Source organism: Lissotriton vulgaris, chromosome 5 (assembly GCF_964263255.1).
Source record: "Lissotriton vulgaris chromosome 5, aLisVul1.2, whole genome shotgun sequence".
In the NCBI taxonomy this organism is placed as follows: domain Eukaryota; kingdom Metazoa; phylum Chordata; class Amphibia; order Caudata; family Salamandridae; genus Lissotriton; species Lissotriton vulgaris.
The window spans coordinates 841,314,102-841,340,001 of record NC_141693.1 but is presented as its reverse complement, the minus strand read 5'-3'; the positions used below and the strand labels follow the sequence as shown (position 1 = coordinate 841,340,001).

At 44.9% G+C, this 25,900-nt stretch overlaps 1 protein-coding gene across 2 annotated transcripts in view; it reads right to left on the bottom strand.

The window, feature by feature from the left end:
- Window positions 1-25,900, bottom strand: part of CCAR1 (cell division cycle and apoptosis regulator 1) — a 1,290,009-nt gene that overhangs the window by 818,353 nt on the left and 445,756 nt on the right. For both annotated transcript variants that reach the window (XM_086922386.1, XM_086922387.1), the window contains exon 11: window positions 13,880-14,105. In XM_086922386.1, the coding sequence (XP_086778512.1) occupies window positions 13,880-14,105 (226 nt within the window). The remainder of the gene's footprint in view (window positions 1-13,879; window positions 14,106-25,900) is intronic.

The window sequence follows — 25,900 nt, the reverse complement described above, 5'->3', positions numbered from 1 at the left end:
AAGTCCCTCCTCTGGCTTCCTATCACCAAAAGAGTGAAGTTTAAATCTGTCTGCCTGGCCTATAAGGCGCTTCACGGATCTGGCTCTCAGTTTTTGAAAACCCATCTCAAAGTGTACGAGCCTTCTAGGACTCTTAGATTGAGTCAAGCCAAACTGCTTCAGGTCCCTAAACATAGATTGGCCAGATGGGGAGGAGAAGCTTCCTGTTGCATACAGCTAAGGCCTGGAACCTTCTCCCAATCTCCATCAAAAATAGTCCATCAATGCTCTACTTCAGGAAAGAAGTGAAAACATGGCTTTTCACTGCCAGTTAGATCTCGTCCTGTTGGAGCCCGAGTCTCTTGAATCCACCCAGTGCGAAGACGCCCAAGGGCATTCGCGCACTCTAAAAATTACAAATGAAATGAAATGAAATGAAATCAGGAGTCAGACTGGATCTGGAAACTCTTCAGGAGTACCCCTACATGTTGGTATGTGGGTGTGTATGGCTCCACGCCGACATCATTCTGTTCCAAAGTGAGATGCAGAGTCAAATATAAGCACCACTCAAACGAGTCAATGCCAGTTGCATTCTAGGCTGTCTGTACCACAAAACGCAGAGGCATTAGCAGATTGGCTGTGACAAGTGTGCACATTTCTAGACTTGGGACCTTTTTTAGATTAAGAAAAAGAACACTGTTCACAGAACGGGGAGGATGAGAGTGTTGCAGTTAGGGCATCGACAAGAAAAAGTGTTACCCAAGGAGAGTAATTTGTTCTTTTTATGGATACTTCTAACCACAGATTCTTCATCTTTTGAATATATACCAAGGCAGTGTCCTCCTGGTGGTTGGTCTGTGAAATGGCTTGAACCCAACAAATCTGGAAGACCGAGCGGGCAAGGTGCCCTACTAGACACACCTGGCTGCCCAGGCAGGAGTGCTTTATAAATGCATTAAGAAACACCAGCCGCCTGCCAAAGAGCCAGAACAGGCACAACACAGTGGTAACATCCCTGGCTCTGTTGGAATAAGCCTGTAAGCATTCTTGGGGCTGCTTCTTGACCAATGCGTAGCAGATTTTGATAGAGAGCATGATCCAACAAAAGATAGTTCTCTTCTGCACGGTCTTGCCTTTTTTCGCTCCAGTCAATCAAAAGAGCTGATCGTCCACTCAATGGGGTTTGGGACAATTGAGAAAAAACAGAGATCTTTTAGGATCTAGCCGATGGAGCACTTTCTCTTCCTTAGAAGAGGGAGGTGGTGCGAAGAGAGCTGGAATGGTGTTAATTTGCCTGACATGTAAAGAGTCATCACTTCATTGAAAAAAGGATACTCTGGTCATAAAGACCAACTTGTCTGGAAAGAAAGTTGTGTAAGGCAGATTGACAGAAAGGGCTTAGAACTCGCTCACATGCCGTGCAGATGTTATGGCGATGACGAAAACTCTCTTGAGCGTGAGCTGCTGCAATGGACAGTTGTGAGAAATTCAAAGGACGTACACATGAAGAAAGTGAGCACCAAATTCAGGTTCAACTGAGGCATAATGAAAGGAGTAGGTGGAAACCTATGTTGCAAACCATTCAAAAAGTCATAACAACAGGTGATTTAAACAAAGAGGACTGATATGGCACCCAGAAAAAAAGCCGAAAGAGCTGACAAGTAAGCTTTCACAAGTTCCTGCTGGGCTACAGACAACACAAGAAGCAACACTTCTGAATATTTGGCTGGAAGTGGGTCAACCTGCTGAGTACGCCAGGCCACAAATATCTCCCTCTCTGGTTTATTAGAGGGATGCCTGTCTGCCAGGGTGACATCCACAATCACGGTATGGTGGTCAAATGCAGTAAAGCGTAAGCGTTCAATCACCAAGCATGGAGATGAAGATTAAGCAGTCCTTTGTTCAGGACCCTGCATTGTTGTTGTGTCAAAAGATCCTCTCCAAGCAGAAGGCTGATCGGAGGAAAGATGTTCATGATAATATTAACACAGAAGAGGCGAAAGGTCTTTACTCCTGAACCATCCTCCCAAAATACTACTATACTATACAACTAAAGTTTGTAGAGGCACAGCTACAAAGAGGGGACCCTCTACGGATTCCCTACCTATGGAATAAAACTGCCCTCATGTCGCTAATGCCACTAATAGTGGGTAAGGGCAATTTTATCCCATGGGTAGGGATTCTGTAGAGGGTACAAGCTTTGTAGCTGTGCCTCTTCAACCTTTAGGTGTATAGTATAGACAGATGCTCATGCCCAAGAGTTCTGAGTACCACAAGCCTAATCTGGTGCCACTGTGTTGACTTGGGTCCGGTCATTCTTGATCTTCTTCTGAACTGGGAGCAGGAGAGGTAGCGGCAGAAGGCATACAGAATTCCCAAGCTCCACTCTAGGCAAAAAAATATTTCAGAGAAACATCTGGGACACTCTAAAGCACAACAGTGCTGACATTGCATGTTCTCAGCATAGCGAAAGATTAAGCCAGGTGCTCCCCATTTACAGAAAATACCTCATGACACCTCTATATGTAACTGTCATTCATGATCTGCTAAGCGTCGGAGGATGAGTTTACCCATCCTGGTTTGTAGAGACCGCCTGGTAGTGTTTTACCAGGAAACTCCCCCTGGTGTTTTAGCCACTTGTCCAGGCATCATACTGGATCTAGAAATTCTTTAGCAGTACCCCTGCATGCAGGTAGGTCTGCATTAACATTGTTTGTGCTAGATGTGAAGTGCACAGGCCTATATAGGCGCTACCTTTGTGCTCTAACATCATTAACTTTCTTGACACTTCTACACCAGCAGACTTGTAACTGAATAGATTAGTTTGGACAAGTGTGCAGATTCCTAATTTGAGATTTTTTTATGTGAAGATACCAGTTCACACAATCTGGAGCTGGGAGAGTCGGTGGTTAGATAGAGTCTATAACAGAAAGAGCATTACCAGTAGGTAAGTAAGTAATTCTTCGGATAGAGATTTCTAACCACAAATTAGATATGCTGTGGTCATGCACAGCTATTCAAACATATTGGGTACGGTCACCATGTGCCTAGCCCAGGGTACGGAACGAAGCTTAGACTGGACATGCAAAACATGCATACTAGGACTGTATCAAAGACCCCAAAAAAAACAAAGTGACATCTAGATACATAGATCTGGGATTCATAGTAGCCAAGCAGTTGCTCACGCGCCGCTGAAAGTCCCCTGACCCCCCCCCCCCCCGCCAGCAAAGGCCTTGTTCCAATACCTTTTATGCTGGGCACAAACAGAAAGCATAGCAAGAGGCGATGGGGCTACGAAAACAGCCATCGGCAATGGCGTGGGACGTGATTTTAGCATACTTTCGCATGGCTTTGCAGGGTAACTCAGGCACACTTCCAGGTTCCATGCCAACGACACATTGACTAGGAAATATAGGCACTGGCACACATACGAAATTAAGTTTGCATACCGCAAGAGCGAAGGTGGCTGGTTGGGACAATTAAACGATATACAATAACATCAGACTTGATGCATGAGGTGGCGCATAAACATAGTGTATATGATCCAAGGGGAAGGGTAAATTTTATGTTATATCAATGTTTTGTTGGTTATAGTTCAGATCTGAGCGTCAAGACATTACGCCAGCTGTTAATGCACTGGACTTGAATTTGACGATAACGGCTGCGATGCATCATGCCACGACTGCTTTGTTTAAACAGTTTTAATGTGCAAATTGTGCTGAATTGCAGATACATCAGATGTTACGGAAAATGTATCAACTATAGTACAAGCAAATTTAAACTAGAGACTTCTAACCACAGATTCCTCATCTTTTGAATAGATCCGCAAGCAATACGTCCTAGGTTATGGGCCCCTGAACTGACTCAAATCAGAAAGTTCTGAAAGTACTGCATGGGCAAAAAGCCCTTTGTGCAGACCTGACTGTCCAGACAATAGTGCCTCGTACATTTATGGGTTGATGACCATGTGGTGAACTGGTTGTTCACAGCGGATCTCGGATCTACTCATCAGATTGTTCGACCGCACCTTGTTTACCGTACTTGTGACGGCGTCTACTCCTCACGCCCACGGTTAATTGCCGGGACCACCCAGGGGAGCATCTTGCCCGGTGCTACTCCTTATCCCTCCCGGCCTGAACGGGGCTCCGTTCACGCCTCTTCCTGCCCCCCACAGCTCGCCGAGCCTTCCATGAGGGTACACCACCATTCCGGCTACTTCCTTCTGCTCCTAATTTCCATCCCACTTTCCCGACCTGCTGGTGCTTTTTAACTTTCACTTCCCCTGGATCGCTTGAATTAAGTTTGGGCCCTTACTCTTCCTACCCCCCACCAGAACGGGGCTCCGTATCTTGACTTGAATGCACACTCACTTCCTTTATTCAGCAACCCGGTCATGATGAACATCCTAAATGAATAGAATCGAAACGCCGTCGACCCACAATGCAGCGCAACTCATGGCGCATCACCGTCTTTGGTTCCAAATTTACCTACCATAATCCACTCACCAAGAAGGAACCTATAATTTGAATATATTGTTATCTAATTTTCTTGTCTGCGCCGATTTGCTGTTTTTCACCCTTATGTCACTTGCGCCGCCACTGTTTGTCTCACTATCACGTAGCGCACAAAGCCCCCTTGGGTTGCCACCGCATTACTTGCAATAAGTGCTATTTTACTACTCTATTTTTCCTGATTGTATTGTCTTCCAAATATATGATGCTATATGCACTTTTGAAAATCGAAACTTGTGAGTCTATCTTTCCTTGTCCAGATGTTTTGTAATGTACTGTACTTGCAAATATATCTGCTGTCCAATTGAATCAGATTGAGATATTGTTGCCTCATACTTATCTACACCCAGATATCAATCTGGTCTACGGGTTTACTCCTGTTGCTTTTCCCCCATGTGGTGAACTGGCATACATCTAGACTTGAACAGATATCCCCCATGGGCCAATGCTGTGTTAGCAGCCTTGGCTCTGGTGGAGTGAGCACGCAAGCCTTTGGGGGCCGCTTCTTGGCCAGTGCGTAACAGATCTTAATGCAGAGCATGACCAGGACAAGAGGATCCTTTCCTGCACAGCTTTTCATTTTTTTCGCTCCAGTGAACCCAATACAGAGCTGATAGCCCATGGTTTCTAGTATGATCGATAAATAAGCTTTAAGCATGTTAAGGATACAACAGTGAAGTCTTTCCTTCTCCTTAGAGGGGTGGGGTGGAGCAAAGAGTACCGTCTTCTGAAGGAAATAGTTCATGTCCAGAGGACTAGCTTGTCCGGGTAAAACATGCTATAAGATGGGTTAACAGAAAGGGCCAAAAGCACAAAGACCCACTGTACTGTTGATATAGGTACAAGAAAAACTGTCTTGAGGGTAATGATGCTGAGAGAACAACTGTTAAGGAGGTCAAAAGGCGGACACATGAGAAAAGTGACAACCACATTCAAGTCCCATTGGGGCATGGAGTGGGTCAATCAGCTTGGAAGTACACCAGGCCATTAATCTATCTCAATGGCAGGCGTATATAGAGTGTTTGGGGGACACCTGTCTGTCATGATGACACCAGCCACTTTTGGAGGAAGATCAAAAGGAACCAACTGTTGCCGTTCAATCTCCATCACGGAGGTGGGAGTCGCTCAGGCCCAGGTGCAGGACCCAGCTCTGCTGCTGTGATAGAAGGACTTCCCGAAGGGGCAACCAGATCAGAGTACAGATGCTCAAGCCCAGGGGTTTGGTATGCCATGCTCACTGTGCCTAATCCGTACTCAGGGCAGGGGGGGTATTGGCTGAAAGGCATACAGGAGTCCGGAGTTCCACTCCACATGAAACCCATCTCCAAGCAAAAGAAACCTTCGAAATTCCAAAAGACAACAGTGTTGACACTATGCGTTCTCAGTGGTGGGAAGGAGATCGAGCCACGGTTTCCCACATTCACAGAAAAGACCTTGTGCCACCTCTAGATATAACTGTCATTTGTGATCCACAAGGCGTAGATAGCTTAATTGGTCAGTCTGGCGTTAAATGAACCTGCCAGAAGGTGTGTGTCACTAGAAAAATTCATTAGCGGTCTAACCAGGTTCAGAGACGCAAAGCCTCCTGATATATTGTCCATGACCCCAAATCGCTTGTTGCATGTTGTCCATGAGCACCTGCATCAGTCTTACTTAGATAGATGGCAAGAAGGCGTTCAACACAATACAGATTGCCCACAACTGCAGGAGAATAATGTGAAGCTTGGTCTCTAATGGAGGCCAGATGCATCCGATCTCCAACTCTCCCAAATGGTCTTGCCAACCCAGAAGTGATGCATCAGTCACCACATTTTGCTCTGGGTGGGATAAGGAAAGGGGCCTGCCGCTGATCAAATTGCAGTCCATCAGCGACCACTGCAGGCCTTTTGCAGTCTCCTCAGAAGTCTGGATGTGGTCTGAAAGATTACCCCTAATGCTGTGCCTACTGGGACTTTAGATCCCACTGGAGAACCTGTATATGGCCCATTGCATGCTTGACCAGAAGGATGCAGGAGGCCACCAGTCCCAGCAGCCTCAGAGTCATCCTTACTGAGATCCCGGACAGAAGCAGAAACATTGGAATCATAGCCCAAATGTCCTGGACACTCCCCTCCCGGGGGCAGGCACAAAACTGCATTGTGCCAAAAATAGTTCAGATGAAAGGGAACATCTACGAAGGAGTCAGGACTCTGACACATTGAAAATGAACTTCAAAGATATTAATGAGTTTGTCATAGTCTGGAGGTGAGTGATGACTGCCTAAAGCGAGTCCGCCTTCAGGAGCCAATTGTCGAAGCAGGGGAAGACTGGAATCTCTGACCTCAAAAGATGCACTGCAACCGACACCATCACTTTCGTGCACACGTGAGGGCCACTGGCGAGGGCAAAGGGAGCAAACTGAAACTGCTCCTGCCCCACCATGAACCACAGATAGCCCATGCAGGCCTGCAGTAAATAGGCGTCCTGAAGGTCTAATGCTACAATCCAATCTCCAGGGTCGAGGGCAGACAAAAGATGGGCTAGAGTAAGCATCTTGAATTTATCTTTCCACAGGAAGGCTGTGAGAGGGAGAAGATCTAAAACAAGATGAATGCCTCCATTCATTTTCAGCACGAGGAAGTAGCAGAAGTTACACCCAGATACTACACTTGAAGCCTAAACCCTTTCTATGGCCCTTTTAGCCAAAAGGGCCTACAATTCCTGCTGGGAGGGTAGTGGGAGGTGTAGCGGGTGAAAAGAAGGGGAAGGGTGTAACCCCTATGGACAACTTGCAGGGCCCACTTGTCTGCAGGATAACTTGCCACCCTGGGAGAAAATGTCACATCCTGCCTCCGACTAAGTGGGTGTGCCCCTGGAAGGGCACACTAAAGAGGTTTTGGGGCTACGGTAATCGGAGTACCTGGCAATTGGGTTTCTTGCTGCCCCTTCTGTCTACATTGTCTGTGGGTACCACAGAATCAATCCTGAAAAAGCTGTAGAGTCTGCTGGGCTGGTTGCATGGCCTGGTGGTACTCAAAACGCCAACCCTAGCCATGAATGGTGTGAAAAGGCTGGCAAAACGGACAGGTAGAAACATAGATACCAAGGTGCTGCGGTCTTTAAAGCGCTCAATGGCAGAGTATAACTTCCTGCCAAAGAGCTGAAAGCCATTGAAGGGCAAGTTCAATAAGGAAGATTGAACATCCGCAGAGAAGCCCATGGACCTAATCCACGGATGTCTTCAAAGTGTCACACTGGTGCTCATTGTCCGAGCAAGGGAATCAGAAGTATCCCACCCACAGAGAATCATGAATGTTGCTGCATTGTGACCACATCCTGAATGGAGGGTGGAGCACTAGTCTGCCAATATAGCATGTAGTACCTGAGCAACTGAGTTCTAGAGGGCATGGGTATAGCTGCTCAATAGGCAGCTGACGTTAATGGACCGTAATGCCACGCTGGTGGAGGAGAATGACTGTGCATGCAAACATTTCAAGGTGCTTGATCTCTCTATCTGGTGGAGTAGTAGGGAAGGGCTTTAGGGTTGACGCAGTTCATAGTTGCTTGCACCACCAAGTTTTCTGGAATCGGACACTGTGTTAGGAAAGCCAGGTCCCTTGGGGCAGGACTGTGGTACCTTGCTGTCTTCCTGTCTACTGGCGGTCCAAAATATGGATTTGCCCATGTCCCAAGGAGGGTGTCTGTGAGTGCCTAATTAAAAGGTAGCAGAGGCTCAGTAGTAGAGACCGGCTTGTAGGATTTTGGTGAGATCATTGGTTTTCCCCTCTATAATAGTGGGCCACTGGACGTCAGGAACCTCAGCCGCCCTTCACATCACCACTGTGAGGCAGGCGCTTTCTTCAGTAGCCTTCCCAGGTGGAGAGACCAGACCTGCGTCTGGAGAACTATCCAGTACACTGGTGTCTTGCAGCTCATCATACAAGCTGTTGTTAGAATATAGTTGCCCAAATCCATCCCCTTCATCATAATGCCAAACTTTGTGCAAAAAGGTTTGGGGATGATCTGGGCCCTTTATTGAGGCAAGGTATCAGTTTCAGGTGGGTTGTGGGAAAGCTGCGGCCCAGTGGGATCGGGGCATGGCCTTGGTCAAACTATAAGCAGAATCAGAGAGCACTATTGGTTGTAATAAGTAATGCAGAATTGGAACTGGTGTCAGTGCTTTAGGGTCTGGCTTGGGTTGTGGTGCCATGACCAAGGTCAGCACCATAGCTGGTGAGGTCTTGTAATCGGTTCATAGGTCACAGGGGGCCTCCGGCTGGCCCACCAGCGGAGTGCCCGTTGAAGGTCCTTGCGGTTCCTTGAGACCCAAAAGCAAGCTAGAGGGAGCCGGCGGCATGCTGAAAAGATACAGCCTAGCTTCCCAGAACCTGTGGCTTTGTTGTGGTGTCACTGAGGGACCCAGAAACTCTGTTTGTCCTGAGATGAGAAATTGATTCGGCTCTGAAGGAGATTGAGTTCGAGGTCAGGACCAAGAGGCACATTTACGTCCTTTCCCTTCTCAGGAGCTGGAGAGTGGCAGGAAGGGGCAGAGTCCCACATTAACTTCTTATTCTCCTTTTTTTTTTTACTTACCAGAGAACTTCAACTCCGATGAAGATCTGCTACATGAACTATTGGGAGCAGAAGAACGGGACCTTCTCTTTGAACTCAACTTGTAATGGTGTGGAGTCTTCTGATGCTTGGTGAACTGCAACTTTGCCTTACTGTTAAGGGTGACCTTCAGATTCATCAAGGTCTAACACCCAGGCACCAAAGACAAATCTGGTGGGGATCTGTCACAAACATTTGCTTATGACAGTACCTACAAGGTTTGAACCCAGTGGTTTTAGGGGGTGCTATTCTCCCTTGCACACTGGTATTTAAAGTTACATTTTGAGAAAGTAGTCTTGTGACAAGACCACTTCAGATAAGCTTCTCATGGCGTGGAAAGAAAGAAACTGACGTCAGATGCATGGGTGGCAATTTTACGCACTCACCATTTTGATTCCGGAGCAGACCAATGTCAGAGTAGCCACATGACGGCACCTACCGGCAAGTAGGGGTGAAGCTAAAGTTTTTTCAGATCCAGTCTGACATCTGGGGAATATTCAAAAGGTGAATAATCTGTAATTTTAAGAATGCATCAGAAGTATGTTTATTATGTTCTAATGAAAACCCATTCCTGCAATTCCTGAGTTGCAGAGAAAAGACATGGGTAGGAACAGAGTTCAGAGTCCAAAAGTATGCCAAGAGTTTTTACTTTTGGACTGTTGCAGCCACGGTCCGTGCAGGTAACAACGGTGGGACTGGGTAAGGGGGGATTTCGAGGGACGATGCGGAGGGAAAAATCATTATTTATTTAATTTTCCCTCTGCATCATCCCTCGAAATCCCCCCTTACCCGGCCCCACCGCTGATACCTGCACGGACCGCGGCTGGACTGTTGTAATGTAGCTTGAGGCAGTCAGTAGTAGTCATTGGCATAGATATAGATGAATGCTTTGGCATAAATGATTGCAACAAATTGCAGCACAAACATCAGAAACATACTTTGGCATATTGGTGCGAAAACTCCAACAAGGTCCTGCCAAACCCCAATAGGAAAATTCCTACAATTCTTTTTAACTATATTGTGACTTCTAGTAGGCGCTTAAAAAAAAATTCTCAATGGCCCCGATTTAAAGGGATAATTGAAGCCACAGATGAAAAATCTCCATGGCACACCAATGAAATACAGGGTTGTCTGAAATGACGAACATACTTTCTTTGCATAGCACTTCTGATGTTATCTCTCAAAATACATTTTTTGATTAAGAGTCAGATTTGTTGAAGGGTGGTAAGGGAAAATCCAACATACTGAGAGAGGAAAATTAGACCTGTGTACCTCACAGTGTACCTTCTGACTAGATCAATTATTCCATTGCCTACACATAATAGTGGAAATTTCACAAGGGACAATGGGTATTGCTGGGGATTTCACTGCGGGATTGAACATTGGCTGTATACTTGAAGCCAAAATCTCTCCGTGGCTCAAAATTTGCTGATTTACTGGTGCTACACCAAAGAGGCAGACAGGAAGATTTTCATCGTCAGCATGTCATAGGTTCATAGGTTTATTATGAATATAATAAAACATATTATATATATATATATATATAATTATATTTTCAAAACGCAAACCGTAAATTAAGCGCCTTACAGTCACAACTGAGAAATGTTGAACCTCTTTAATAAGGGATATGCAAATACATTCTGTTGAAGGGAACGAAATGCATTGCAAGATTATTCATCATGGAATAATGTAGGATTCTGCGGAGTAAAACGAATTGAAACTTTCCTTTGGTACAATTTACAAGCTGTACCAATCAAAGATGTTATAATTTGACATGTTCTTACACAAAAGGAAATGAGCATTGTCATTCAACATCATAACTTGTGAAAAATGGTCTCCCTTTGGTGCCCCGAATTACGTTGTGTGATTTCAAGCGTTAAGTAAAATTTGGATACAAAAGAGGCCGACCTTTAATATGATATACTGAACTGATGTGTGCGCCGTGTAAACATTTTCCATTAGAATCCTCGTGTTGCTTGTCACACGTTAACTATGCACCGCAAACCTAAGACAGGTCACTTGGCTGATAATAAAGCCACAACTCCTGGCTTCACAAAAACTGATCCATAATAGATACATGCCCTTATCAAGAAACAAACATTTACTTCTGAGCGCACAGTAATAAAATCTAAAATGTTCGGAAAGGGTTTCTCAAGTGAGAGGTGAACCAAAGACTTACAGCCTGATTCATCAAGCTGAATTGTGCTCGCAAAGGGCCAGATTCTGAGAATCTGGCCCTTTGCGAGTGCGATTTTTGCATTTGGGATTCATCATCCCAAATGCAAAAATCGGTAATAGCGATTTCGCTATTTTGCGAGGAATTACATTTAAGGAATCTCTATTTGAGATTCCTTAAATGCAATTCATCATCCATTTTTAAATAGCGATTTCGCAATTTCCGCCCGCTATTTACCGCGAGGTCAAATGTAAATGTAAATGTACATGTATTTATATAGCGCAAATTACCCACATCGCAGGCATCTAAGCGCTTGCTTAGGGAACCCGTCCTGGTATTCCCCTGTGAGATAACCCCGGCAGGGTATCCACAAGGTGAAAGCCAGGCATCCCGCCGCGAGGGGCCGTTGTGGAGATTAAGCAAGCTATTGCCCAGAGTCGCAGAGTGTGAACCCGTGAGTCGAGTAGGCACCGGAGCGAGAATTATCGAGTCCGTGGAATTATTGAGCCCAAGCCCCGTTGAGGCGGGGAATTGAACCCTGGTCCAGGGCCGATCTCAGCTTCCGGGTCTGCCGCCTCTAACCCCTGAGCCACACTTCTCCACAAACCTCGTGGTAAATAGCGAAAACTTAGAAAAATGCTTTTAAAAGCATTTTTCTAAGTTGCATGTTGCACACACACATGTCCTTTGGACATGTGTGTGCGCAACACCTGTTTCAATTTGCATTTAAGGGGTGCTACAGGATGTCCTTTGCAATTTGCTAATCGCAAATAAGGAATATGTAGGAATCGCATATTTTTTTGCGATTCCTACATGAATCCCGTTTTGCAAGCCTGTAATAGCGATTCCTTATGAATCGCTATTATAGACTCGCAAAACGGGTCGTTGATGAATCAGGCTGTTAAAGTTTCCAACATAATACAGTACTGCAAGCTTCAGCGGGTACAAAGCTCTTTCCCTATAGCCCTCCAACGTTCACTCTGCAAAGGGACAAAAATATTTTAAGCGCACTTCGCACTTATACGACATTTTAAACAAGTGCGCCCTGGATTTAATTTTGTTATTAATTTTGTATTTGTTATTTATTTTTAGGAAGAAAAAAAACAGGAGAGTAAATTCTTTTTTTTCCTGTGCAGAAGCAAACACTGGTTGGAATATACTATGGGAGTGCTGATTTGATCTATTTTCTTTTGTGACGATAGAATGACTTTCTTTTGATCTTGTTTTCTGAACTTCCTCTCAAAGTCAGACTTGTCATTATTCCTTGTCCAGGCTTCCAAGCTAAAGGGGAAAAGGTTTCTAGACCCAGGAGGGCAAAAAGCATCAAAGCAGCCTGTTAAACCAGAGGACCGTGCCTCATCAACCTTTACACATTTTTCTGGACTGACATCATACTGTACCACATTCATTATATTCTACTATACATGAACATCTCATCTAAAACAACCAGTGGCACCTTAAAATATGTACAAAAACACAGTAGGACAAGACATTTTTCGAAACCTCATTTCAACACCCATCACTGTTTCATTGCACACCAAAAGCAAAGACCATCCTTAGCACCACCCAGGTCCACACCCCTTGGGACCACAATCCAACCCAACTAACAAGAGCAAAAAGCAAAACTGACTGTGTAGCACAACTTACTCCACATCACATACAGTAGCAATATATTACACATGGCCAACATTCTACAAACCACCTCCCAAAAGCTAATATCCACCAAGCCATACAAAACAAATGACACCACACACTTCAATACCTCATTGCACAGAATCCCTTTACACCACATTCTCCTGCATCATAAGAAAACTCCTCAGAGGCGTTTGTAAGAAGAATTTGCATTTCTGGGATGGCTGCGCATTTCTGTTGTTCAGTTCACCTGGGACGGACCTCCTGCTTTTAGTTTCTGGATTACCACTGTAAAGCCAATGTTTCTAGATTACCATTGTAAGGCCAAAGTGTATAACCTGAGACTTTTGTTGGCAGAGATAATCTGTAACCCGTCGACCCACCTTATTCAATCATTTGAGTGTAACCAACTCAGGCATTCCCTGTTAGGGGCAGATGCTGACAAGGGCAGCATCTATTGATCAGGTTCAGAATGAATGGGACCTAGCTGACCTGCTAATAACACCACCACACAGGCCATCTCAAAGCATACAGCGCTGATAAGTATTTAGGTCACAATATTTAATCAATGTTATACAATCCCAGTAATACTCTGTCAACTGTGATTCAAACTCTTGTGACTATTCCATAAGTACCCCACCAGCAGCACTAATCAATAAGATACCCTACAAACACACAACTGAGCATATTACATAAATCTTGCATACATCCAACAAAGCATACAAATGCCATGCCTCTTGCAATCATACTGTCCTTACAGCACATGCTGCACCTAAATACCGCTAGGTAAAGAGCATTGAACCAACATTAAGAGAGGCCAGTCACACCTCAGCAAAGTTATTCACTCACAGGTCAATAAATAATAACAATCATCTCAAACTCAATCATCCAACTTGACCATTTAAGATTCTCCTACAACTGAACTGCATGCTCGACCTTCACATTACACACTGGACACAACATAGTCTTCGGGACGGCCAAGAAAGCATACCTTTGCACTGTATGAGTGATCGACATCCGGTGGATCCAGAACTGCTAAATTTTTCTCTAAGGGATCAACTTCTCGGTTCATGACATAGAAATTACAGTAATTTCCCATCTGAAATGGCCTTAAAATAGGAAATGCATCCACCCAGGTAAACCGGGTAGCAAAAAAGTCACTGGGAATGTATAAATTCTGATAGCGTCTTCTCAGTTCCATCATATCACAATTTGTACTGTAAAGATAGAAAATGATACCATAAAATCACATTATGCAAGAACATTATGAAAATAAAAAGCAGCATTTGATTTACTTTTTCATGTATTTACACATCTTAATTTGTAAAAGACGTTCAAAGACATGTGGAAAACAAAATGTGCAAGCCATCATCTACCCAGCAAAAACTGTAACACCACCATGCCCACAGTACTCATTCTAATAAAATACAGAAGCATCCTGCCTGAAAATAAAAAATCTTTGTACATTTGCAGAGCATAAGTCGCATCTACTAAAAAAATTATATGATCTGAAACCTAGAAACTTGTATTCAAGCAAATCAGTCAGTTTATCAAAACAAAACAAAAAGGACATCGTGCTACTACCTTTTTTATAACCAAAATATTAAAAATAAAGTGAAAAATACGTGCTTTAAGGTACGTTTTTGTTGTTAAAGGACTCTGGCTATAACAAACCTGTGATTTCATTGAGTGAGGCTGCAAACTTGGGTTATGAAAGGAGGCTTCCTTCATGCCAAAGCAATAAAGCAAGTCGCTCAACTGAAGTACCAAACTTGTTTGGACCAAAGGTACATTTTGAATAAGGCCTTGGGAAGAGACTGATTGGGATATACAAAATATGCAGGCTACCCCAGTGTGCCTGTGCTATCAATTTGATTGTACTATCAGCCCAATAAAGACCACCCTGGTATGGGTATACATATTTATTGCCTATGCCATGACTACTCCCACCTTGGATTAGTTCACCCTATCAGCAGTAGACAGGGAAAATATTACGTAGGCACGTCCAGGGCTTTCTCCTGGTTCTCCTTGGTCAAAAAACATAATATCTATACTAAAGCTCTCAGTCATGCTAAGAGTGGCCTTCTCCATCAGATCCCAGTAAGAGGAAATTATTATTAGAGTCTTGCTGGATTCTACTTTAGGACGAAACGCAAAGATCTTCCTTTAATCTTTCCAACATATTCATTTTGCAAGAGCTAATCTAATCTCTAATTCTATTGAGAAGGAAAATGTCACTGCAATGATCTCATTTGTAACCTGCCTTGGAGCATCAAATTGCAAGAAGCTATCAACTTACTCCCTGTAAGGTTTTACCAGGTATAAACACATGTACTCGTCTAGAGTAATTGTGTATCCTGTGATGGGGCTGAAACAGTTTTCAACAAAAAGTATCCGGCATTGCAATGACGAACCACAATGCACTCGAGGGGACCAGAGTGAGAAACCTTTCCATTCTAACTGGATCCTTGCTGTCTGAAGGGAGTGATTCTTGCTCCAGGGAAATTTGATTTGCCGAGTCAGCTGTCCACATAAGGAAAGGTATCTGTGCTACGCCTGTAAAAGGGTGCTCACACAATCACCTAGGTGGACAACTGAGCAATGGAGTTAGGGAAAAGGGGAAAATTGCAAAAAAAGCCCACAGGTTTCAGAACATTTTCATACAGCACCGCATATGGATAATGAAGTAGTAATTTTCCAAGTTGAAATACACTGTAATTCTGCAACTTACTACAGGTCATGAAGGATTTGGACAATGAAGATCGCTTTGTACTTTATTCCTTTTTCAAACTTAGACAAGAACTTCAGATGTTGAACTGGGCAAAAGATAACTTTCCTGGGATGGACAGATGCTACCTAGAAGGAAGCTCTTCTCTGGGAACCACTCTGTATGCACTCTTCCCCAAAGTGGTGCCCAAAACCTTAAACAAAGTTCAGAAATGGACTGGAAGAGGAGGCCGAGTGCAAGTCTTCCCTTTTTTATGATTAGCCTACAGATGAAAAAACTTTTTAGAGATTTTTTCTGTCATAACAGGGCCAGAGCCATGAAATGACTGATAAGGTAGAGACACAGGTAGTGATGCTGGTTAAAGTATGGACATATGCCTGCATGGCTGAAAATGTCCATAACCAAAACACCCAGAGCCAGGTCTATGGTGGGAGCTTTGGCCTTGGTAGAATGAGCCTCAACACCGTCAGGAAGGTCCTTCATGATCAAGGTACAACAGTTTGAAACAAAGGGCACTATCTTGACTAGGTGATATCCTGGATGGCTTTTCCTTTCTTTGCACTGGTGAACCCAAAACCTGTTGACCATAAGCACTGTACTCCTTAGACGAATACCATTCAGTGATTTGATAAATGAAGACTAATCAGGAAAACAAAGAAAGGTCAAAGGGGCTCAAAGTAATCATTAACTTTACCCACTGCAAAGCCTTGCCAGGCCAAAGACAATACAAGCAGAACTTCAGAGAGTTTGGCAAGTGTTCTGGATCATGACTGAACACTTGATGATTTAACTAGAGTACTATTGGTCGCCATTAAGTGTTTGTGCCTACCCGCATTGGTTATCGACCAGGGCGGTATCTAAGCTCTGTATCAAGTGGCTATCTTTTACTGTATATTGCTAAAGGCGATCTTTGTTGATGGTCCTGCCATTTCACAATATACCTTTAATTTTGTAAGTGAGAGGAATGGTTTTCTTCAGAGACTAGTTACCTGAAATAAAACAAGCACATTAAGATTCTATCTTATTGCTGTTGTAGGTCATTGGTAGCGTTTCAGGTTTAGGGTTTACACAGTTGTGCAGAAGTTGTTGCTTAAGTTCTCCGGACATTTACATTTTTTTTTACCTGTAAGCTAAGAGAAAGTTCCCCTTTTCCATGATTAGAATCAATATCTCTTATGAAAAGCTTGCTATAGATTATGTCAGTCCAAACAGGACATGAGCAATCAGGTGGTTGGTAAGGTAGGCATACATGAAACAGCATGTGGGAGATTGTCAGTGTTTTCGAAAATTAATTAAGACCACTTGACAGAGAAGGATTATGTTACTTTCCATATAAGCATCTGTTCTTGGTATGTAGTGGTGTAGATTCACATGCTTTGCATACGTTCGCCATCTATTGTTGGGCTCAGATGATTAAAAGTTGTTTTTGTCCCAAGAAGTTTTCTTCGAGTCATGAGGCTGTGTGACTTTTACTCTTGGGAATACAGCGCATGGTCATCGATGTCATCTTCAGATTGTTTTGCCATGAGTAGGTGAGAATGTAATATTAATAATAATAAAGATACTTGTATAGCGCGCAGCTATCCCAGATGTGGTGTCCCGGCGCAGGTACGGACAACGGTAGAGACAGTGGTCAATATACTTTAGTCATTAAGACTAAAGAGCCAAGTTTTCAAGGCCTTTCTAAATTAGTTAGGACTGCAATGTGCACAATTGAGGAGGAAGGTTATTCCAGCATTTAGAGGCCCCCACCCTGAATGTATTTCCCCCCCCCCATTCTGGCTTTCGCAAACCGGGGGTGGTAAGGTATCGTTTGTGGTTAGACCTAAGAGATCTGTTCTGCTGGTAAGGACGAAGTCTCTTCCTCAGGTAGTTGTGCCCCCTTCCTTGAAATGCCAAAAAGGCAAACGTAAGGGCCTTAAATTCGATGCGCTTGGCCACAGGTAGCCAATGCAACTGTCTCAGGTAAGGGGAAATAAGTTTGCAAAGAGGGACCTTGCAGACCAGTCTGGCAGCTGAATTTGGCACTATCTGAAGCCTACGGATCAGTCCAATTGGCAGACCCATGTAGAGACCGTTAGCATATGGGAGGTGATTAGGGCATGCACGACGGTTTGGCGTGCTGACTCAGGCAAGAAATCAATACATTTTCTAATGTTTTTTATCTTGCCGAAGCAGGCCGCCGATATCTGTTGGACATGGGTAGCAAGGGACATGTCTTTGTCCCACCTAACTCCTAGATTTTTAACTGAATCCTTAGGAGTGGGATCCCAAAAAAAGAGGGTGTTACAGCTTGATTAAAAAAACAAGACCTCCGTCTTGTCAGCATTAAGTTTAAGGAAATTAGTGCTCATTCAGGCAGAAATGTTGTTCAGGCACAGTTTCAGAGAGTCAAAGGAAGATGCCGACACTCCACTGAAAGTAATCATCAGTTGTGTGTCATCGGCGTAAGATGTCACCTTGATCCCAGGGAGTGAGTAGGTGAGAATGCTGTTCACGTAAGCATTGAGATGCCCACGTGTTAGTATGAAATCAAGTGTATGAACTACCAACCTACACAGGAGTGTTTTGGGAGGAGGTATGGTGCATGTGAATCTACAGGACTACATGCAAAGAACAGATGCTTACAGAGTAACTAACATAATCTGTTCGAGGCATGTGTGCTGTAGATACACTTGCTTTGCATAGACTGTAAATCAGTCCCTAGGCAGTGATTAACTTGTTGGGGTTGCAGTTGTATGAAAAGGAGTTTTACTTTCTGACCAACATTGGCTTGTTGGCGTCGAAAAACATCCACACAATAATGTGTTGTGAAGGTGTGGGGAGTAGACCACGTTGCTGCTTTACAAATATCAGCAATAGAAACGTTCACTAAAACAGCCATAGAAGCTCCAATTTACTATTGGATATAGGCTTTTGGTGGAGCAGGTAAAAGTTGTTTAGCCTTTGCATAGCATGTCTTTATGCATTTAACTATCCACTTGAAATGCCCGATTTAGAAATTGCTTTTCCTAAACGAGGAGTTGCAAAGGCAAAAAACAATTGCTTAGTTTTCCTAAATTATTTAGTCCTGTTGATGTAATAAATGAATGCAATTTTTTTACATTTAAAGTATGTAATGCCCTTTCTGCAACTTTATCTGGTTGTGGGAAAAAAACAGGTAAATCAATGGATTGATTATTATGGAAACTAGAAACAACTTTTGATGGGTATTTAGGGTTAGTTCTAAGCACTACCCTGTCCCTCTGTAGTTGAAAGAAAGGCTCTTCTAGGGTTAACGCTTGAATTTTACTCCTCTTCTAAGCAAAGTAACAGCAATTAAAAAGGCAAGTTTCCATGAAATATATTGCAATTGAAAGAATCTAATGGTTCGAAAGGAGGACCCATTTATCTTGTTAGGACAATGTTTAGGTTCCATGCCGCGGCAGGTGAAAGTCTAGGAGGAAATATTCTTTTCGGTCCCTATATAAAAGCTTTATAACAGGAATTTTCAACACCGATATGTGTTGTCTATTTTGGAGATATGCTGTAATAGCTTCAAGATGTAATTTTATAGAAATATATGCTAATCCTACACTTTGTAAATGCAATAGGTATAGGATAAGAGTTTATACTTTTGCCTGAAGAGGGTTAACGTTTTGTTTATGACAGAACATAATAAAGCGTTTCCATTTTGCTGCATAACATTGCCTTGTAGTTGGTTTAGGGGCCTCTTCAAGATTTCATACAGTCTTGAGGCAAATTTAAGTATCCAAACTCTAAGACTTCAGGAGCCAATTTGCAAGATTAATTTCTTTGGAATTAGAATGTCTTAATGTTCCATGGTTCTGCGTGAGAAGGTCCGGGTTCAAGTGAAGCTTCTTGTGTTGAGAACCATGGTTGTCGAGCCCATGTGGGAGCTATTAGTACAACAGTGAGAGGTGTTTGTCTGAATTTCCTGGCCACTAACGGAAGAAGTGGGAGAGGTGAAAAAAGTATATACAAATATCCCTGACCAGTTCATCCATAGAGCATTGCCTTTGGATTGATGGTGGTGATATCTACTTACGAAGTGTAGTGTGGACATTCAGCATTTTCTTTTGTTGCAAACAGGTCTATCTCTGGGAACACCCACTGATGAGAGTATGGCTAAAGAACATTGGGGTGAATCTCCCATTCGTGGACTTCTTGTTGTGTTATGCTCAGAAAGTCCGCAATCTGATTGCTTGTACCTGGGACATGTTCTGCAAACAGATGCTGTGGTGTATTGCTAACTTCAATATTTTCTGAGTTAAGTGAGATAATTAGAGAGAGTGCCCCCCTGTTTTTGTAAATAATACATAGTTATTGTATTGTCTGTTCGAATTAGGACAACTTTGTGCTGTAGGTGAGTTAGGAAGGCTTTGATCACTTAAACCATTTATTCCTGCACATGATTTAAAAAATGTGGTGCAATCTTTGGGCCACTCTAAACTAGACTATGGTAATGCCACTTTCACTTGGATGCCTAAGACTCAACTCGCCCCCCTGAGATCAGATCTTATCATGGCAGCCTGGCTCATCTCGGACCACAGGGTAAGGTGCTCCAGACGAGGCAGCAGTGGCTCTGTCATTGAGTCACCGCTTCAGGCAAGTGGCCCGAACAACTGGCCGAGTAGTGGGTGGGTGGTTCCACACACACACGTTTCTCACTGGCTGTGAAGGAGCGCGTAAAGGAGTCTTGGAGGGAGAACAGAGATTTCCTTAGCTTAAATGGGATGTCCCCAGTTCTGTGCCATACCCCTCTAGTGGGACCCTTGCTTCCCTTTCTTCATGAACCCCGTTTTCCTTATTTACCCACCGCTTTAGAAGGAAGTTCAGTGACTTCCACCTGCCCCCGTAATCCTACTACCTGGGGACTGTTAGTGACTTAACTAACATTCTAAGGGGAGGCTGGATATTTAATTGCCTTTTTCTTTTTTCTATTTCCCTGAGGGAAAACCAACGTGAGGGAGGACAAACGTGGAGCTGACAAGCACTAACGAAGCAACAGCGGGAGAACCGGAAGGAAGAAGAGAGCCAACCCAAACCTTAGAACTATTCCCACCAGACGACCCGGTGACTCTTAGCATACAGACAATAAACACCCTCTTTGCTACCCACCTATCGCCTATTCACGTGGTTTGTTTGGTCACAAGTTGTGTCAGAAGTGGGATTCCCCTTCCCCAATAACAAAAGGACTAGACCATGATGCAACCTGTCAGCCTGGACAACATGATAACACAGCTGGCCGAGGGACAGCACCATCGCTAATTGGTGGTGGAAGTAAAGACGATGGAGGCGCAAAAACACCACAAACATCTGCAGGAGGCCCTACAAGCACAAGCAGGTCTTATAGCACAGAACCAGGTGATCCAGGAGACAGCCATCCAACGACTAACCAACACGACTGCAAGTAGTAAGGTGCACTTCAATGTACAGAGTTCGGTATTGCAAAGATACCAGTCGGGATAAGAGCGGGATTTCTCTTTTATGAACTTTGAATGGGTGGCAAGCACCGCTCAATGGCCAGTGGATCGATGGGGCCAATCCAATGCACTTCTGTTGGGGGAACTATAGACCGCCTACCAGGTTGCCAATCCTGCAGTGACGACTCCCTACGGAGCGATCAAAAAGGCCATGCTTGAGAGGCTGGGGTAGGACCAGGAACATTATCGAGTCAAGTTCCAGAAAGAGAAATGGCTACCACAAGATAACTCTTGTGCCCTCTTCTACAGAATCCAGGATTTGGGTACCCAATGGTTACACCCCAACACCTCTACCATGGAGGAAGTGATGCACAGGACGTTTCTCAACAATTCCTGGAGGGGCTACCAAGTCTCACAAGAGCTTTGGCGAAACAACATCCGAACATAACGGTCTCCAGCGCCATTGAGCTGGCTTGTGCATACCTAAGGGTACCGGAGGTGCGGATCTTACAACTACAAGAAAGAAAGAAAGTAGCAATCCCATGTGTTTATGGTGATCAGAAGACATACCCCGCAGCTGTTGTAGACATAGAGGAGGAAGGGGAGAGAAGACCCATACTGGTCAGGGGAATACCAAGACTAGTGGAAGAAATTATTATTGGTACTGATTATGTGGACTTCTCTGTCCTTCTGTTCAGAGACATTAGGAGGAAGGAGGAACTCTTATGGCTAGAAGGGGCTCCCTTTTCCGAAGAGGAAATAAAAGGGGGTAGGTATAAGACAGGGAAAACCCGTAGAGAGAAAAGAGAACATAACCGTCATATGGTATTGAACAGGTTGACAACCCTTCTACTTCCTCAGTTACAGATGGAGAAGAGGGAACTCATCGCAGCTTCAGGACAGCTCAGAAGGAAGATCACACCTTAGAAAATGCTTGGGCTCAAACAGTGTCCGAGGAAGACAACCAGGAAGGCCCTTGTTTTTACATCTTGAGGGGATTACTGTACAGAAGGATCAGGAAACCCACTGAAACGGTAGTCCAACTCCTAGTCCCTCTTACTTTCTGAGAGCAGGTGTTGCACCTAGCTCAAAACCAGACAGGTAGGGGCCATTATGGGAGAGAAAAGACAGAGGAATACCTTTTGCGCTGGTTTTACTGGCCTGGGGTTTTCAGACACTTTTGTGTGGCCTGTGCCTTGTGTCAGCGAGTCAACCCCTCCCATATCCCTAAGGCGCCTTTGTGTCCCTTACCCATCATTGATGTTCCCTTTTTAAGTGTAGGTATGGACCTAGTGGGGCCTTTAATCACCTTTGTCAGGGGATACCAGTATATACTAGTGCTAGTTGATTATGCAACAAGATACCCTGAGGCAATACCGCTCACCAGCAAGACAACCACTGCTGTAGCACAGGCAATGATAAGTTTCTTCAGCTGTGTGGGGTTCCCTCGTGAGATCCTAACGGAGCAAGGCACGCCATTCATGTCGAGGCTTATGGCACAGATTTGTGAGATACTGGGGGTCCGACAGATACGTCTATCATTCCCAAACAGATGGCCTAGTGGAGAGGTCTAATCAAACCATCAAATGCACCCTGATAAAAACCATATCAGCGACAGGGAGGGATTGGGATAAGCAGTTGCCTCTAACCTTTTTTTGGGATTCAAACCCACACCCAATCCTTAACAGGGAACAGTCCATTTGAGCTTGTCTTTGAGAGGAAGCCCATGACCCTACTAGACATGGCAGCAGAGAGATGGGCGGACAAAGGAGATGAAGGGGAGGAACTCCTCGACCATGCCGCTCACATCAAGGGGAAGCTATCCACGCTATGGGAGGAGGTACAGCATATTCTTGAGACAGCCCAAGACAGGCAAAAAAGGGGTATGATGACAAAACAGTGTTGAGGGAATTCAGAGTCGGGGATAACGTCCTTCTCCTCCTTCCCTCTACAGAGAACAAGCTATTGGCAAAGTGCAAGGGCCCTTTGTGGTGCTGGCCCAAGTAACACTGGTTACCTATCGGGTAGCGGTCCCTCATTCGGGATGGGTGGGTCAGATTAATCACATCAATCACCTGAAGAAATAGGTAGAAAGGATGGACCCAGAAGCTGCGTCCTCCAGGGACTTACTGGTAATCGATACCCAACCCCTGGCCATTCCCTTTCCCTCCGTTGAGAAACACACAAAATCAGGTACCGTCCCCATAGGTTCCATTTATTTTTGGAGTTTTATTTATTTCTTTTTGGAGTTTTATATAGCGCCGGCTAGACCCGGAGGTATCAGATCGCTTTACATAGGTTGAGTAAATATGAATAGTTGCACAATTAACATACAAGTAAAAATAAATAGTCACATCACTGTCCCACATTTGGGAGATGAAAGCGGAGAAGGGGACAAACAAAGGCAAACTCCGAAGGAGTAGAGGAGGAGCAGGAACCGGGCAGAAGGAAAATGATCAAGTTCAGCAGGCCTGTACCAACCAAGGCACGCCTGGATCCCGTCGATCACCACCGGGCTCTAAGCGAAGGCAGTCCAAAAAGAGTTTAGTGTAAACACCCAATGGCAGGGTAATGTGGAGGCGGCACTGCAACTTGGCGGGCGGAATCTCTCGCAGACCTGAGGACCAGCAAACCACTGAGGCCATCAAGGGAGGGAAAGATGGCCGCCACGAGCCACTGTCTTCATCGCCAAGAAACAGACAAAAGTCGATGGGGGAAGAGAGTAAGCTTTTGCGGGTCCGGAGCAAGGCAAAGACCAAGCCGCTGGCAACGGCATCCAGAACGAGGCAGGCAGCAAGCGGTAAGAAATCCTTTGAAAAACCTCCAGGAAGGAGGACTCAGTCAGTAATTGCCAGTCCCGCAACACCTCGGCCATTCCAAGGAAGGGAGGAGACCACAGACTCGAGAACGACTCACCCCCAACTATCCCGATTCTTGGACCACAAGAGGGGGAAGGTGAGCAGAAAACGGGAACCCAATGCTCTCTCTCCACTCCGGCCGGGGGAGAAAATCTGGGAGTCCACTGCAGCTGCGGTGGGAAGACGTGAAGGCCGCCGTCTAGAAGGGGAATCAAGTGAAAAACGTGTCCATGGGAAGAAGTCGAGGCAGGATGCGGAGCAATAGTGGCCGAGACCGGACGGGGGTAATAGCAGGTGATAAAAGCCAAAAGGAGAATCCCAAGCTCTTCTCCTCTCATGTGCACTGAGCAGCTCAACCGGGTAGTCGGCCATTACACTGGGCAACCGATGGCTGAGATAGATTTTAGGTTATTGTTGTAGAGTTGCTTTGATATTCGGCGGTCGCGTTGTCATGGAGAAAATCAGTAAATTATAGTATTCAAGTTGTCAGGGTGGAGGAGGATCAGAGGGGAGCAAATTCCAGGATTATCGCCAAAAAGGTAATCCCTCACCCAGAAGCTCCAGAACAGAGCTCCTTGTCTGTCGGCCATTTTAGATTCCCTTTTGACAAGAGAGCAAATGAAAACCCTTCACCATCTAATAGATAGCTATCAGGACGTCTTCTCCCAACAACCAGGCAGGACCTCCCTTATATGCTACGACATCAGGACAGACAGGGCCAAGCCTATCAAACTGCGACCCTATAGAATTCCTGTGGTAGACGAAGGGTGGTGGAAAACGAAGTACCGGAGATGTTAAGGGATGATATAGAGCCCTCTTGAAGTCCATGGTGTTCCCCGGTTGTCTTAGTACCAAATTCAATGGGTCGCTCCGATTTTGCATAGATTTCAGACAGTTGAATGGGGTCTCACAATTCGACACTTACCCCATGCCATGGGTTTATGAGATGATAGAAAAACTGGGCGCTGCCAGGTTCCTAACCACTAACACCTATGGCCTGGGAAAAGACTGCTGTCTCCATCCCCCATGCCTATATCACTTTAAAGTCCTATCTTTTGGTCTTGATGGAGCCCCGGCTACCTTCCAACGCCTGATGGATGTAGTATTGCATGAACATCAGGCAGCCGCTTACCTGGATGACGTTGTTTTTCGCAAGACATGGGACCAGCACATCACCCATCTACAGGTGGTGCTAAACAGCCTCAGGAATGTGGGTTTTACAGCAAACCCTGAGAAATGTTTGTTGGCTACGAACGCAATACAGTACTTGGGTTACCCCATACGGTACGGGTTGATCCTACCCCAGGTGGGCAAGGTAGAGGCCATCAGGACCCTGGATCGATGTACCACCAAAAAAAGGCATCAGGGCGTTCCTGGGCTTGGGGGGCTACTACCGTCGGTTCATCCCCCGTTTTTCTGAGGTGGCGGCTCCATTGACGGATCTGTAGACGAAAGCACGACCCAATATGATCAATGATTGGTCGCCCTGTCAACAGAGCTTTGAGACATTGAAGGGCTTGTTATGTGATGACCCGGTTCTTGTATGCCCCGACTTCACCAAGGAGTTCACATTACAAACTGATGCCTCAGTTAGGAGTTTGGGGGCTGTCTTGTCACAGCCCTACGGGGCTGGATTGTTGCACCCCGTGGTCTTCTTAAGCAGGAAACTGCTGCCCAGAGAGTCTAAGTACTCCCCGGTGAAGAAGGAGTGCTTTGCCATTAAATGAGCAGTCCAAGCCCTTCATCACTATCTCTTGGGTCGCCCATTTCTGCTATACACAAATCATGTTCCTTTGGATTGGTTGGCCAGGAACAAGGTCTCAAATGCCTGTATCCTGAGATGGCTATTGGCACTTCAACCTTTTCCATTTCAGGTGCTCCACCCACCTGGGTCAGTGCAGGGCAACGTGGACTTTCTTTCCCGTTCCGCAGCCGTTTCATGGCCCAATCGACCATGCCTAGTTGGGGGGCACTGTGACAGGGCACCCTTGGAGGACGAC